General features: G+C 38.7%; 1 protein-coding gene across 1 annotated transcript in view; it reads right to left on the bottom strand.

Moving 5' to 3' along the window:
* Positions 1–167: 167 nt before the first annotated feature.
* The window catches only part of TOGARAM1 (TOG array regulator of axonemal microtubules 1), a 43,659-nt gene continuing 27,116 nt past the window's right edge, over positions 168–16,710 (bottom strand). The window contains exons 8-22 of the mRNA XM_068947651.1: positions 16,331–16,498; positions 15,692–15,790; positions 15,048–15,211; positions 14,174–14,342; positions 13,736–13,867; positions 13,236–13,389; positions 12,539–12,644; positions 11,936–12,171; positions 8,175–8,333; positions 7,526–7,652; positions 7,104–7,222; positions 4,836–5,025; positions 3,338–3,557; positions 2,646–2,732; positions 168–1,004 (exon numbers count right to left, since the gene is read on the bottom strand). Of these exons, the coding sequence (XP_068803752.1) occupies positions 751–1,004; positions 2,646–2,732; positions 3,338–3,557; positions 4,836–5,025; positions 7,104–7,222; positions 7,526–7,652; positions 8,175–8,333; positions 11,936–12,171; positions 12,539–12,644; positions 13,236–13,389; positions 13,736–13,867; positions 14,174–14,342; positions 15,048–15,211; positions 15,692–15,790; positions 16,331–16,498 (2,384 nt within the window). The 3' untranslated portion in view covers positions 168–750. The remainder of the gene's footprint in view (positions 1,005–2,645; positions 2,733–3,337; positions 3,558–4,835; positions 5,026–7,103; positions 7,223–7,525; positions 7,653–8,174; positions 8,334–11,935; positions 12,172–12,538; positions 12,645–13,235; positions 13,390–13,735; positions 13,868–14,173; positions 14,343–15,047; positions 15,212–15,691; positions 15,791–16,330; positions 16,499–16,710) is intronic.

A 16,710-nucleotide genomic window follows, 5' to 3' on the forward strand; every position in this document is an offset into this window, starting at 1 on the left:
CGCGTAGCGTATCCCCACACCGCCCCGCGCCTGCGCGCCACGCTCGCACGGCCCCGCGCCTGCGCGTAGCGTCCCCACCACCCCGCGCCTGCGCGTAGCCGCCCCCCTCCGCCACCGCCCCCCTCACACACAGCCCGCGGGCGGGAAAGGCAAGGAGGCGGCGGCCGCACGTTACAGAAATAAATCCGTTTATTCTCGAACGGTTCCTTTGCCACACGAGTAGCGGACCGGGGGCGGCGGGGGCGCGGCGCCCCGGAGAGCCGCCCCCCCGCAGCGAGCTAACACTGCACGAGTACAGAGGTGGGTTAAGGGGGAAAAAAGAATACATGTTTTCCACAAACATCACGCAAAACCCCGTTCTTTATAATCATCTGCAGGATTTTCTTCCACTTAACAGATGTAAGGCTTAGTGTTAAAACATGTCAAAACATGATTATAGGATTAAAAAGTGTATTATTCATTACAAATCTGACATCCGTGACTACAAACAGGGTGCTGTGCTGTAATTTCTAGGGGAAAGTGCAAATGAGCAGGCCGACTCTTCCTCAGGCGCTCGGGGAGCCCCGAGGCGGCCCGCCGACGCCGCGGGCTCCCCCCAGAACCGCCGTTCTGGTTTTCTACACGAGAAACGCAGGCACTGTGAGAAAGCAACGCCAGCCTTGTTCCGCTTGTCTTCAAACGGCTGTCAGTCTGCCGGGGGGGGCCATCCGCTCGTGGAGCTACGCACCGACACGCACACAGGTCGCCGTTTTAGGTTATTATCCCAAGGAATTCTTCTAAGCTCTTCTTGATGTGTGGTGGCTGAGATGCAGCATGAATTAACAGACTTTGACCCATTTGTGCGAAAAGTGCTTTAGACAGTTTAGCCGTAGCCGTCCGAATATTTCCTCCAGCTCCAGACAAAGCGCCGCTGTTTGTCATGTTTCCCAGGAGGTGCCAAAGGACAACTAAAACTTTTTGCTCCACAGCATGAGGCTTCCGCGGGTATAACTCTGTAACAAGATCTGCAAGACAGAGAACAGGTTTTCAGGCAGCATTTGGAGACTATTTTTAAATACAATGCAGAAGTCATTCCCTAGGTTGAGAGGCGTTTAAAAGCACTTGAATGTCAAAGCAACTATTGAAGGAATGCCACGCACAAAAGCTTGTCTGGTTTTTGCAACAGCGTTGGTGGTCTAACAAAAGATACCGTCCCTACAAATACCACCCCTTTTATCCTCTCTCAGGACTTTAATATACTGCAACATTGGTACTCCTAGAATTTACAATTCTCTATTAAATTAAAATACAAGCAAGTGAAACAAAGATTTTTCTGAGGGTTTTTTTTTTTTTTTTTAAATAGGATTACCGTAAGGACCTTCATTCCTCACGGTGTGTATTTGAGTTCAAGGAACCAAATAGCCTTATATTATAAATATATACAAGCCGGAATATTTTCCCTACTTAGACAATTACGTAATGAATTAAGTATTTACAGGCAAATATTCGCCTTTCCGGTAGAAAGTGTATGTATGTAGTCTTCTGATATTTCCACTACAAACTCATCCAGAAAGAAATGAACTGTTTAGAGGCTGATGATTAGCGCATTCAGAAAGTAAAAATAACTTTAGGCATATTTCAAAAACAGACTGTCCAGTAAATCATGTAGTTAAATTTCCTACTATACATAGACCTACCATCAAAATAAACCCTATAATCTCTGTTTGGCTAATGCATATTTCCCAGAAGCACATCCCTGTTCACATCGAAGTAGAATTCAACACTTCTGCTATTATTTAAAGTTAATAATCCCCAATATTAAAACATGCATGCAAATTCTAACTAAAATTTGTCTTATATATATAAGTTAATTTGTCTTTAAAATTTTGGCACCAGTTTAGGAATAACATGATTATGAAGTCTGCCATTTTTGGGGTGACTGCAGCTCTGCTTGCCTGCTGTGTCTCCTTTAAAACTGAGCACCAGTAACTAATATCAAGAGCCTTATAACGAGAGAAGGACCAACTGGGAAAAGCAAGCAGGTACAGAAGTAAAATTTCAGAGTTTGTAGGAGGTGGCCTTAGAGAACAGTATATTTTCTCTGCTGGGAAACCTGAGAAAAATCAGTCAGTCATTCCATTCTTTTCTCCCTGACAGCAGTATGGAGGGGTGCGTATGATGAGAGGGAATATGACCTGGAGCAAGTAAGGAAGTAACCAAGACTCCTCTCCTCAGCGAGCCCTACTCCTTTGGCTCCCTGCACAGAAAAAACAAATGCTTGCCTGCAAGACAGAAGTAGGCATATCAGAACCCAAGCCACAATGCAGCACAAAAATTCAGTTACTGAGAGAATGAAACTCATTCTAAAGCAAAGCTAATTCTCCCCCTTTCTATATGAAAACTGTGCTAAACTTCAGGTAATTCTGCAGCTTGCGCAGGGGAGCATCTGACCATATCGTAATCTTTTCTTTTGTCAGCAACAGCTTCTATTTGCATTGGGACGGGCTGGAATTTGAAACTGCTGCATTATTAATGCCTGCAATCTACTGTGACTGAAGGGCAGATGTGCAGCAGGCTACAGCCTTGTCACTATGGTCCTACAGTGAATTTGCCTAATGAGGATGGCATACAAATAAACAAACATGCAAAGCAAAATATAACTTTACCGGCAAGCTTTTCTGTCATATCTTGTTTTGCTTTTCCGTTCAGAAACTGGGCTTTCGTGCAGAATGGCTGGAGAAGCAAATAGTTGTCTAAATTCAAAGAAGAAAACATGTTAAAAACCCTAAGCAGAAAATTAAACACTCTAGAAATAATCACAATTTCAGTAAATGGAAATAATAATTACCTTACTTACGATACAGTAACTCCAAGAAAACAGTATATTTAATAAAAGCATAAAAGCATAAAGGCTTATTCTTAACAACCCTGAACCTCCTCAAGAGTCGGGCAGCATGGAGCATTTTCATTTACTGAAAAAATTATTGAGGTTCTGCTCCAAAGCCAAAAGAGTTGAGGAAGGAAATTAGTGTGGCATATACAAATCAGCAAGAATCCAGCTCTCTGTCCTGCTTAAGAGACTCAGCAGTTTGACATGCTTCTGAAAAATGAAACACCTACTATGAAAATATCACAAAAGCCCCTACAGACCTATGACAAGTCCAGCTAGCAGTATTTTTTATTGGATTGGCAAAACACTGAAACAGTAAGATGACCTGTCATCTTTGTGAAGTGTGACAATAAAAAATTATTACAGAATACAATGTCTAGGTGGAAATTATTCTAAAGAGCAACTCTTTACATTTAAAATTTAATTAATGCAATTAACACCCTTTGAAATTAACAGTGACGAAATTACCTAAGTGTTGACAAAGAGCCTGAATAACATTAGTGACCGCTGCATAAATCCCTGGATTTTTGGAGTTTAGGTTGTTGTCTACCATGGCAGGAATTAGCATGTTGATCACAGGTGATAAATTGTCTTTCAGCAATGGAATCATCTTGTGCATCGTCTCCAAAGCAACCTGATTTACTTTACTGTTGGAGTCATGTAAGCGCGACTTAAAAGCATCGAAGATCTGAAAAAAATTCCAAACAGCATTCATCTGAATTAACAATTAATGTTTGAGGTGGATATTACATTTCCTGCTTTATGGTTACACTTTAGTTGTCCATCTTATCCAGAGACAGCTCTTCCGTGCAAAAAAAAAATGGGAATTTATTCTTTTTAGCAAGTGAACTGACATTTGGTATTTTTATTCTGTGTATGATGGACCCAGTTTCATCTGAATTTGAATCATTCCTATGCAACAGAATAAAAGTACACTAGCCATATGTGGCGTTCAATATGACTAATATTTTCTGCAAAAAAGTATTTTTAACAAGACATAACTGTATTGGGCAAAAAGAATGTCCATTTATAGCCTCTTTGAGACATACGTTTCGTTTCGGTGTCTTCTGCAGCACACAGTGAGATCACTCTGTTCTTATAATCCGTAAGTATCACTACGACACGCAGTAACACGCCAAAGTTTGTTTTTGCCTTTCAGAGGCGTAACCAACAGGTATCCTCACAGAAAAGCTCCAGTCTGAACTTCTTACAATTTGTTCATGCTTTGAGTATCACCTGACAGTTCCTAGATCAAGCCCACAATTCTAAACTTCACCTCTTTTAGAAGGATATTCAATCTTAATTTAAAGATTTCAAAATCATTCCAGTATCCTACGTAAAGGTAGGATAACTGGAAACTGGAAAGTTTCACTGCAAAACCGGAAGGTTTCACAGCAATATTTTATAGCTTCGAAGCAAAGACACTGCACTGCTAAAATACAATCTTGTTTCTACTTTCAATCTGTCTATTCTTAGTTTACAACTGTTGGCTCTCATAGCAGTATTCATCTTCTAAAGAACCTCCTTTCCTATCAGAAACAACATGTTCCTTAGGCTGTTATCACAATCAAGACACTTCCTCACCTTCTCCTACATAAAGATACAGACAGAAATTTCCACTGCCTGTGTTTCAGAGTTTTTCAGAGCTTGCTTTCTCCTTGCACATCTTTTTGTGACCTGTTCTAGGATTTTAGTCTTTTCTCAGCAGTGCTGTAAGAAAGTGCACGCAGTATTCCAGAAACAGTTCCATGAGTCCTATGTCTAAGTGAAAGCTTTCAGGCTCCTCCTATTTACTTCCAACTACCTTTGTACCTCATGTTATCTCTCTTCAAGCATAACTGACCTGTTCCTCAGGGTTTTCCTGTTAATCAGACATGCTTACTGAAAGAGATTCTAAGATCTTCAGCAGAATATTTTGTGACAGAACTTTCAAGACCGTTGAAATAGAATGTTTTTGTACAGTTACCTTCACAATGTTTGCAACAACAAGGTCTTGATTGTTCTCTGCATCTGATAACAGTTGCTTAATTCCATTTATTCGATCACGGAAGTCTTTTGCATTCAATAAATCTGTAATGACCTTAACATATTCCGCAGTTTCTAGTGAATTATGAGGAGCTGTTTTCCTTGGAATTTCACGAGTTTCTGCAGATTCTCTATTGAAAAGAAAAATGTAAGTTATTCAGTGAACACATAAGCAAGCTGGAACAGGAGTGTTTAATCTAAGACGATCTCTTTCAGTAGAAATGTAGATCTCAAGAGTATAGAGAAAAATCACGTGACGAAGGAGGTCTCACACTTTAAATATGGTTATTTTAAAAGAACAACTAATAGTAATTGTTCCTTAAGTCTCAATATACATTCCACTCTAAATGCATATATACCGACCACATGAGATAAGCTTCAGCTAGGCATGAGCCCTGTGCTTCCTTATGTTCCTGTATGAGAGCAGCAGGGTTTGAACAGCTGTGACCTTACCTCACTCTGACATCATGCTGACGAGTCAAAACAATAAAGTTACTGTAGTTTAATTGTTTTTTCTCTAAGCACTGTCAATACAGATCCCAGTTTAAGTGGCACCTAAGCAATATACCTTCCAGTTCTAAATTTTCAGTTATTCCTCCCCCTCATATTGGGATGTTCCTGAAGCAGGCAGATGACATGACTTGAAATCTAGTGAAATACACTTGAATGTTCAGTAGAAGAAACACAACTTATCTACCTTATCCAGTAGCTATAATTTGTGAAATCGTTCTGAGACTAGCCAACAACACAGGAAGAGACTCCCTAAACCATTTGGTTCTCTACATGTAATAAAAGGAAACTCTGAAACTATCCAGCATGTACCATCTTTTTTCTTCCAGTGAAGAACAAGATTTTGGGAAACAGGGAGTCAGCTGAATGGCTGAAATGGAAATTCAACATCTCTTCACAGAGAACTTTCAGGCAAATTTTCTGCGGCATCTCATCTCATAAGACATTCATGGAAAGAATCGTAAGAGCAGCAGAATCCCTTTCCTGGCTAAGCAGGCACCCATTAAGAAGGTATCTTCAGGGTGACATGAAGTAGGAGAAGACTAAAGTTCAATTAAAGTGTAATGATGAGGCTAAGGATCTAAGCAGGAACAATCTATCTGACTGGTAATTGACACCAGATGAATTTCATCACTGTGAAAAACAACAAGAGTTCAAAGTGTTTCAAAAGTTACAAGTGAAGAAGAGTTTCAAGCACTGGAACTTGACTGAACAGACCGAGAATCTCTTCCACTTAGTCTTTCTGACTAAGGGAAGCCTATTGACTCCAGTTTATGTGAAGTCCAGATTAGCATCTTGCATTTGTAGACCAGTCCAGGCAGATTCCCTAACTCACTCCTAATGCATGAATGAAGTCTTTGATGGTGCATGAAACAAGCATCTTCTTACATCTTCCAAGTTCAAGCCTGTTAGCTCCGTGAGTACAAAACCTGGCATCAATATCTTCTGTCCTTCCAGTGTATCATAGGCCGCTAAAACTACCTGAATCAAAGATATGAGGGCCTCAGGCAGAATGCAGTAAGGAGCATCTCTTACATGGAAACGGACACCCAGCTTTACATACCAAAGTAGAAATACACCATCAAGTCTAGACTTGATTATTATCCTGAATAGTAGAGATGCGTGACAGAAATCTGTTCCTGAAGAGATGCATCATCTTAAACCTGGAGCTAGTCACAGCCCCTACACACTCTGTGTTCTTGGATACAGGTTTTTTTGGGTTTTTTCCAGTTCAATAGAAAACAAATCAGGAAACCAAAGATAGTGTGTTCTAGGATCATCAGCATCCCAGTTAAAATCGAATGGATTCCTTAGTTGTCCAGGTAAGCACACAAATAGATAATCTGATTTCTCAAGTACGCTGCAGCTACCACCAGGCATGTTGCTTCTATAGACAGTCCGAATGGCAACATCTTGACCTGATAGTGGCATGGGTCAACTGTGAATTCCAAGTGCTTATGTACTGTGTGTATTTTCATATGCAACAAATTAGCTTTAAAATGCACAAAGCAGCTTTAATATTAGCAATTATCTTATTTAAAAAGCATTTATCTGGGAAATGTCAAGTTTCACCCTTTTCCTCAGGTATATTTACTTTTCAGAAATTCGTTGTGAATGCTTATACAGTCTTTTCTTGTGGTGAGGCTATTCCCTTGGAGGTCAGTTACTAACAGGATAAAACACTCAGTACGATCGTTACCTCTCAGTGATGTTGAGAGCGTCTCTGGAAGTAGATGATGACCTTGAATGTCCAACGCTGCTGGTATGAGAACGTCTTCCTTTTGCTGAGGGTGTATCTAATGGCATCTCCCCCAGACCCTGCATGAAGATGAAAGCATTTATTAGCATGGCTGGTACTGTTCTGCACGGCTTGAGACTCTTTAAAGGCAAATCTGACAGCCATGCAAAGTATAATAGCAAAGTACAGTTGATTGAGCATATTTGCAAGGGGTAGGGGCATACAGCTAATAAACAGCAACTTGCTACGTGGCAGTCACTTGATTACTTGCAATCCTCTGAACGTGCCTTTCCCATTCCCTGTAGGTGCATTGTCTGTACCTAACAGCTACTAGTACAAGTTTATATTTCTCACCTGTTCAACAAGAGCTTTCTTCCACATACCTTTTGACGTAGATTGCTAACAGACTCCTTAACGTAAGGCAAATCCTTGGCTGGCACATACTTTTCAAGCATTTTATCAAAATCAGGATGAGTCATCATACTGAAGAGCATCTTTCGACCGTAATACCTGCAGGGCAACAGACCAGGACGTGCACATCTGTGAACACTGATTTGCTCTGTGACTCCACTGATAATTAGACACTTGTAATTTCAAAATATAAAAGCACAGGAAGATTGTTTTCTATAAGTGTAACCTCACCCGCTTTTCCTGCTCCCACAAAGAAACTTAGGCCCAGCAATTATTATTTAAACAACAACTGAGCAAATTAGGGAACGAGAACAGTCTTCCATTTCGATTTTGAAGTATCTTCTGTCTTTAAATTGGCTGGCCCAGCCCTGTCAGTCAGCGCCCAGATTCCAGAGCCAGGATTCCCTGCATGGCCCGTGCCACGTCTGTGCCCTGCGGAGCATGTCCCTGGAGCCCCTCTCCTTCCTGCTCCCATGGAGGGCACAGCTGCAGGAGGCATTCAGATGAGTCGACCACACATGCTATCTTAACAGTCATCCTCTGTCACTGCTAAGGATAACAGGGAGCAGAAGCTTTAGCTGCTTAGAAGGACTTATCTGAATTATTGTTAGCTTTACTAACCTTGTTTCTTGTGAACCGTCCTGTGCAAACCTGGCTATCGCAGGTAAAATCCTATCAGTGACATCTTTGGTTCCAGACAGTATCCGTCCAGGACCCATACGTTCTACAACATCCGACAGGTGCTGGGCTGTACATCTCCTCACCGCTGTATGCAGATGGCTAAAGAAAACACAACTGCTTAGTTAAAAGCCAAGACAAGACTTACGTTACAGTATTTATCTCTTCTACCAAATACGGTATACAAGTCATGATTTTTCATCTTTAGCATAAACTGCACTAGGATACTGCTGATATGCAGATACTTATTCTGGCTTTAGAGAAAAAACGCTGTGAAGCAGAAAGAGATGCTGAACTTTTTTAAAAGGATAATCCATTGAATTAAATTTCATTTCATTCATTTAAGATCTGTAACTACTAGAATGCAGAACGAAAAGAGAAAAACGAATGTCCATTTGTTTAAAGTCAGTTTCATTCTCCTGCCTTCTTATGGGGTAGGATAGGATACTGCAGCTTTTGGATTGTTGAAGCTGGCAATTTTCTTCTTTTTAAAGTGAAACTTTTAGTTTGCTTAAAAATAATTGTAAAAATAATTTATTTTAAAAATAACACTATTAACATCTTTTTCCCAGATATTTTGTGAAAAGCAAATTCCTATGCTCTGACCCACATCCTGTTTGTTTTATAATAATTTAAAATGAAATAAAGCAGTAGTCTATTGACTTCGAAAACCCTTGCTGAAGTTTACTTCCTACAAAAAGGGATCATCAAATACCCATGCTGATGAAAATGAGAGAAACGATGGAATCAATTTTCAACTCGTGCAGCAAACTGACCTCATATATAAATTATGCTGCTGATCCCACATGAGTTTGGAGTATGCAATTCAATTCCACAAAATCAGAACATTCCAATTTTATTTTCATCTTTACATTAAAAATCCTATTTTAAGCACAGTTTTCCTGTACAGTAAATGAGACATTTGTATGGTTTATCTTTCATAGTGCAAGTGGAAAAACAGGTCTAAAGGAGAGAGCTAAGGAAAAGAATTGATTTGGTAAGTCGTACCAGCGGCTCCCTAGCTTTTCAGACAGACACGAACATCCAGCACTCTTCCCGAATGACTATTTTCCTATTTCATCAAGATTTATTTTTCTGTGGTTCCACAGATTATCATGGCCTCGCTGGAAGTCAAGGCACCACGAGATTACACTGCAGTCCAGGACACCCAAACAGCTCATACAGATGGCTTCAGTCTGTGTAAAGACAACTAACTGGGTCTAATAAAACAGCAAAATGCGGCAACTCAGAATACAGTTCAGGCTGCAAAATCGGCCCAGTAACCTGGCTGCTAGCGTGCTAAACCGTGCAAATACAGCGATACTGCTGGCCGCTACTGAGCTACCTAATTAAGGCTAGCTTTGATCAGTTTGCAGTCCCTGCAGTCATGTCTGTAGAGCAGCCACATGTCTCAGCAGCCTGGGAGAAGGGAAACACTAACAGAGAATTCCTACCACGTGTACGGATGGTAAAACAACAACTATCAAGTCTAAAGACCTCACTAAACTGAAGCGAAGAAGCGCCCGTTCCCCACAAATGCCTGCTGCTCATGCAGAATACTAGGAAACTGCAGTGTATGCATAAGGCCTTAAAATCAAACATAATTGATACAGACAAGAAACATGACTTTCAGATCTCTGAAATACAGTCACTGTGATTTCAGATCTAGTCCTGGACTCATGAGCTTGGATCAAATATCTGCTTACAGAGGTGAGTTTACAGCAGTAATCCAGTGTCTTTAGAGTAGTATCACAGGAAAGCAAACAAAAATGCTTCTAATTATTCTTATTGGTAAAGTCAAAAACAATGTCATAGCTGATCAAGAATCAGGGTAGGTACCTACTCGGAGTTGCAAGTGTTTTACTTATGATCACAGTAGACTTGAAGTGCGTAAAATAAAAGATACATTTTAAAAGCTCTTACGAGTTTGTAGGCCAACCCAGAACTGTTAAGTTGAAGATATACACTGTGGTGAATCTAAGCAACTCAACGTATAAGCCGCATTTAGTATAACCATGCAATCGTGCCAAACGCAACCTTAAGTTTTCCACATTATACTGAAGGAAGATATCATTCTTCTCCCAAATTTTGGCTTTGAATATAATTCTCATATTCACTGCTCCAGCCTCAAGAGATGATAACTCCACATGTGCCACACCAGCTTTTTTGCTAAAAAAGGCCAGAGTTGCCTGAGGCCAATACTAGAAAAGTTGCACCTCACAGCCCTACTTAGGCCAGCAGCTGATGCGTTGTGCATCGGAAACATACTGTAGCCCATGATTTAGTCACCATTCTGGCCAGAGGCTTCATAGCCGTGAAGTCCCTGCTTCAAACGCTGTACTCGAACTCACAGCTCAGACGATTTGGATACCTTATATATCTGAAAATGTATTTCAGGTCACAAATTGGAGGAGTCAAATCTGTACAGGTCTAGACATCTCAGAAGTATGTCTGAATCTGCCACTGTAGAGGGGGGATATCAGATTTAGCCAATTATGTTCATGAGTACTGCCTAGCCAAGGATTTCTGAAAAAACACGGTGGGTGTATATAAACAGCTAATTACTGAACCTTTTTACATGGCTTCTGAGTAAAAGCAGTGTGTGGCTGCTGTCTGCTGCTCTTTAATTCAGAAACCATGACTACACGTGGGCATGTTTCGTAAATAATTTAACTCCCAAGGCTTACATTTGCTCTTCAGTTTAAAGTTCAAATAATGGAAGAATAGTTCTTAGTGCCTTTCAGGAGACAGAATCAATATATTCCATAACCACCAACTTCCCAGGAAACAAAACAGGAAGAAAAACATTTTGAATCAAGAATAACTCTTACGAGCTCCAGCTGTGCAGCAACTCTCAAGTTTGTTTTACAGCACAGTGTCTGATATACTCAGTGGAAAGGATAGGCTACAAAGAAATTCATATCCCTCTAAGTGATGACAGATATATTAAAGAATAAGTAGAACTAAGTATACATCTAACATACTGGAACACCTAACGGCTAGATTAAGTATTGCTGTTATGGCGAATGAGGATATAAAAGGAAAAAGAAAAACATGCTTTACGGGTAAGGTGAAAGAAAATAATATAACTGCTACTACAGATTACAGTGAGCTAAAGGAAAGAATCAAGCTATGAAAACACCAATCAAAGTTTGTCATGTGTGAAGTACTCAAGAAAAATTGTGGCCATCACCACTTACAGGAAATTAAAATGCAGACAAAAGACTATTAATCGGTTAAGTCGAGGAGAGGAATATAAAATTGCATCCAGAGATATACAGCTGTAAATCGTTTTTCTGAAGAAAAAGTAGTGCTGAAGACCTTGATAAAAGAGCCTTTTGACTGCAGAATAAATGGCAAATGAGAACGCTATAAGAGCTTTGCTACACAATGCAAAATAGTTTCTTAGGACTATCATACCGACAATGAATAAAACTACTGAAGTCTTGCAAAACAGCAAATACAGCAGACTCCAAAAATCAACAGCCAATTTTTAAATAACACAGAAAGAAGTGGGGGGGAGGGGGGGCTATATTTTACTTATATGCCAAAAAACATGTGCCCCGGACAGAAGTTTTCCAGAGTTGAAATAATTATTTTTTTCAATTCTGCTTATCATATTTTGAAAAAGCATATTTAAATAGTTACTTGGCTATTTAATCTATTTACAGGTTATTTCTCCATAAAGTCTTAGTAAGAATTACCTTTGCCCTCCATTTATAAGAGAACAAAGTGCACGTGCTGGAGTCACGTTATTAACCATAGCCTTCAGTGCTTTGTCTACATCTTCCCTTATAAATGTGTTGGATTCACCAGCTTTGTGCAAGAGGACTTTTACTGTATTATCTAGTTCTTGATCCATGTTCTTTTTCAGGTAGGTGAACAAATCCCCTAAACAGACCACAGCAGCTCGAGAAACACCTGAGCGTAAATTCTTGACCTGCACACAGAAAAACCCAAACAAACAATGAACATTGTTTATAAATTTACTTAACATTAAGTAAAGCTTAATGTTTCCCTTTGCAATTTTTATGTAACTTTAAAATGTGTGAGAATTAAAATACATTTACATTAAAAGGTTATAAAGGACAATCTAAATGTTTTCAAACCCCTAGCAAATCGAATAAACTGTTGGTAAATGAAGTATGAGCTGTCTCACTGAACCAGAAACTCATCCTTTTGAGAATGTCCAAAACAGGAAAATGAACTGCAGATGAATATACCATTTCATGTCAATGTATCTCAGAGCTACAAAATACATATACACATGTAATAGTGAGTGAAATATTCTGATATTAAAATTTAACCTCTTGAGCCACAGCCAAACTTGTTTCATGCAGCTTTACAGTCAGAATATCTGCATGGTAGGCAGACAAACATCTCACAAAGTTCAGACCTTCAATTTTCTTCTCCCTGTGTAAAGTAAATATTTAAAACATTTACAAATTTCTTACAAAAAATATGAAAGAGGTAGAAATACTAAGGAACCAAACAGTAAACAAATTAGCGTGTAAATAGTGATGACATTTAAAAGGGGGAACTCTTTCACGGTAAGTCTGTCCTTTAATGTGGTAGTAAGGCTGCATTAACATACCAGCCTCTAAATTCTTTCCTACAATTCTGCCCACAACTTGCAGTAGAGTAAAGAACAGGCTCCCAAAATTGAAAAGGCAGCGGCACTGGTCCCTCATTATGCCAACTACAGATGCAGTAAAGCCTTGTATTCCACAGAAAATAAGCAAGAAGGTATTGGTGGAGACCCTACACAAAACAAGTCTTAGACTTCAACAACTCTGCAAGTTTCTGAAAGCTAGACGCTAAGCATCAATTTACAACAGTTTAATCTAGATTTGGACTGAAAAATAACTTTTTTCTTTTCTCATCTATCACTCGGAATCCTTTGTGCTTCTTCTGTGTTACCTCCGTTTTGCTAGTTTGTTAAAAGTTATCAACATAAACGCCTTATACGTTATGTTCAGGCTCTGGGTAGATGTTTGCACCTACCAGTCATCATCAGCTAAAAGTCTTAGGGCTTCTGTCAGTGCTGTTTCTGGTTTTGAAAAGGGTTGTAACTCTGATGGATCCATTATTTCTGGACTGTGAGTGACCGATGGGGTCCGGTCTTTATACTGTCCTCGTGCTCCAAGAGAAATTTCATCTGTGAAGTCATAAAGCATACCAAATAATTGCCATAATCTGAAGAAATCAGTTCTTCAAAGGAAGAAAATATAAACAGTCTGAGGTTTATAAAGATTGCTGCTACTGAAGGACCAAGTTTTCAAAAAGACAGCTTTCTCTGTTACATCCTCAATCTATTAGCACACGTGAATGAAAATTTTTGCATACAACTAAAACTTTAAGAAGTTGCAAACACAAATGTTATTTTTTTAAATGTAAAAATAGACGCACAATGTGCTAAAGCATAACACAGTAAAACTTAAGGAGCCTAGGTCTGAATTTATCTGAAAACTGAATTTAGTTATTTCTGTTTAGTAACAGCTTACCAGAATCTAACAAGGCTAAACCTTGTGTCTTCTTCAAACTGGATGTTCTTTTTAATGAAGGGCTCAAGGCGTTTTCTAATGAAAAAGATTCATTTCTTGACGATGCTAATATATCCCCATAGAGACTTAAATCTAGAAAACAGAAAGAAATATCCAAACTAAAACAACAACAAAAAAATCAGAAAAAGAGAAATGACTTGTATTTTCAGTCCTAACTTGCTTTTTGAATTTTTTCAAATATTTCTCATACTCTCCACTGTTTGCACTATAAGACTGACAGAAATGACTATAGAGAGCAAACTGCAACGTAAAATTAATTCCAGTCATGCCTTATGTCACTAACAGTCATAATCTTTAATAATTATCCTAGAATTATAATTTTAACTTCAGTAGCATTTAATAGAACATTATTCATTTAAGAAAAACACTACTCCTCACTTTCTATTGTTATTTTTCCTGATTCATTCAGTTTGAGTGTTGCCCAAGAATTTTCTTCTTTTTCTTCCAGGTCTTTGACTTCATGATGCTCTCTGTGATTCTGTTCTTTTTCTTCTTTTCTCTTCTGCCTCATCTTATCCTGGGCAGATTTTGACAGGGCAAATTTCATCTGCACAAAATTAATCCACCCATTAGGAGATGCAACAGTAATAAAACAAATCTTATTTTAATCTGAAATGTCACAGAACAAAAAAAAACTTCACATAACCAACTTAATTTGGTATCAGCAGTATTGCTAATTGGTGCCATTTATAATAGCCCTTTTGAGAGGAGAATGCAAGTTCCATAACGGACTATGCCAGAAGATCAAATTTATTTCATAGCTATTTATCAATTAAAAAATGCCAGCCCGTTCCTGTCCTTATTTAGAGCGTACGAACAATCTGCAGTAGTCAATTTATTCAGAAAATGCAGCCCCTGTTTTATTTAATCATTGTTAGAAAAATAATGCTGAATTACAAGAAACTTCTGGTGTAGGCTTAATATAACATTCTGCAAATTTCAGGAGAAAGAAACTGTTCTCATTATGGTTTGCAAAAAAAGTTAAACAAACCGTCAGACCAAAAATTTGCACATCGCCAACCAGATGCTGACAAAAGAGTTCTCATTATTAATCCAGCTTTAGTCTTCAAAGTATAATGGAACTCAGTGAATAACATAAATAAAATGACTTGTATTCTACTGCCAGCCACCTGAGCTATGAACTAATGGTTTTCAATCAAACCCTTGTTTACCAGAATATACAGACCATAAAACTATACTGAGCTGCGTTCATACGCAAAGCGAGACAATAAAATCAAGCTGAAATTCTTACCTCTTTTTCATTTTCAACGTAAAGATAAGCAGCACTGTTCTGCTGGATGCCTCTCCCGTAGATCCCTGATGATGGCTCAGCGTCCGGTCTGACAGCTTGGTCATCTCCATTCTCTACACCCGTTATGGACTGGCTATATGTTAGTGCAGAGCTTCCAAAAACACCTGAAAGGCATATCATGTTCCGTCCTCATCAAAATAACCGTTTCAGTCAGAAGAACTCAGCAAAAACTAACACAAAAGAAAGTAATTCCAGAAGATAAAAACATTGCTATTGTAATATTAGTGCCGATTTCCAACCAAAGGTGCTCTTACATAATTCTAACGAGTACAATGGATGTGTACATGTGTGCATACCTGGCTACAAGGAGCACCTAAACACTTCATAATTGGCCAGCGTTCTTCGTTGTTTACAAAAACAGTGTAATAAAACATATTTCTCAAAAGGAATGGAACAGCATAGCATGTAACTGCAAAACTTGAAAGCTAACTCTTTATATTTACTGTGTAAACTGGAGATTGTCTACAATTTAAAATTTTTTTTAAGGAATCTACTTCAGTTCCCCTTCTCCTACTCTATAGGAAGGCATTTTCTCATTTTAAAAACACGATGAGACCTAGGAAATAATTTTGTTTTTGTAATACCTTTACCAACAACTGCTACTGAGTCTTCAGACAGGACCCTTGGTGAAATGAAATCTAGGTTGTTCATTTGTTGAAAACTAGAAGTCGACCCTGTAAAACCTTAAAAAAACACACACACAGATAATGTAAACCATGCAGTTTACTCTTTGGTAGATGTTTAAAATTTTTTTTTGGAACATACTTTACATTAATCTATATCATATACACCGCAATTACGATGTAGGGAACAGTAGTTTCAGTGGATTATTCCTAGTATGTTCTCAGTATTAAAACGTCACAGTTAGAACTGAAATAAAATATCTAATGGCTTAAGTCCCTTAATTTTACCAAAGGACAACGAAGTAATTTAAACCCATAAACTTTTAAAGCTATTAATATTCAGACTGAGATAAATAACACTTTGATCTTTTTTTATTCCATGGCGTTTCCTGATCTTTAATTTTAACCGGCACTCTAATTTTAGTTAATGTCAAACCCCCCCACCCCACTGCTTAGAATAGGTTTAAAGACTAGAAGAGAGGGAATAAAGCTAAACACTTTGAAATGTATTTTCTATAAAAGCTATTTCTAAAAAGGATATATAACCTTTTTGCCATAAATGAGAGGTCAGATGAACAGTAACGTAGCAGACTCACACACCTTTTGAATGCTTAAAACTTCTTTGGTGTTCTATGTTTTGACTTTTAAAAATAGTAGGTGACACTTCCCTTTGCTTCTTATCTTCAAAATCTCCGCATCCATTGCCACATCTCAAACGCTGGCCAACTACGCTGACATTTGAAGTCCCTTTGTCGTGAAATGTTAGCCCTGGAAAAGGAAAAATAGCAAAAAAAAATATAAAAAATTCTGTGCAATACAGGACTCTCAAAAAGTCACACTTTCAGAGACACTCAAACTCTTTTTCTGTATACAGTGGGAGCATTCCTTCCCACAGGAATCTGAACATGCCAGCAAAGATGGTCAGGGTCTTTTCTTCCTTCTCATGCAAAGGCTCTTGTGTACCGACACATCCCAGTTGA

The sequence above is a fragment of the Struthio camelus genome, chromosome 5, assembly GCF_040807025.1.
Source record: "Struthio camelus isolate bStrCam1 chromosome 5, bStrCam1.hap1, whole genome shotgun sequence".
Lineage (NCBI taxonomy): Eukaryota > Metazoa > Chordata > Aves > Struthioniformes > Struthionidae > Struthio > Struthio camelus.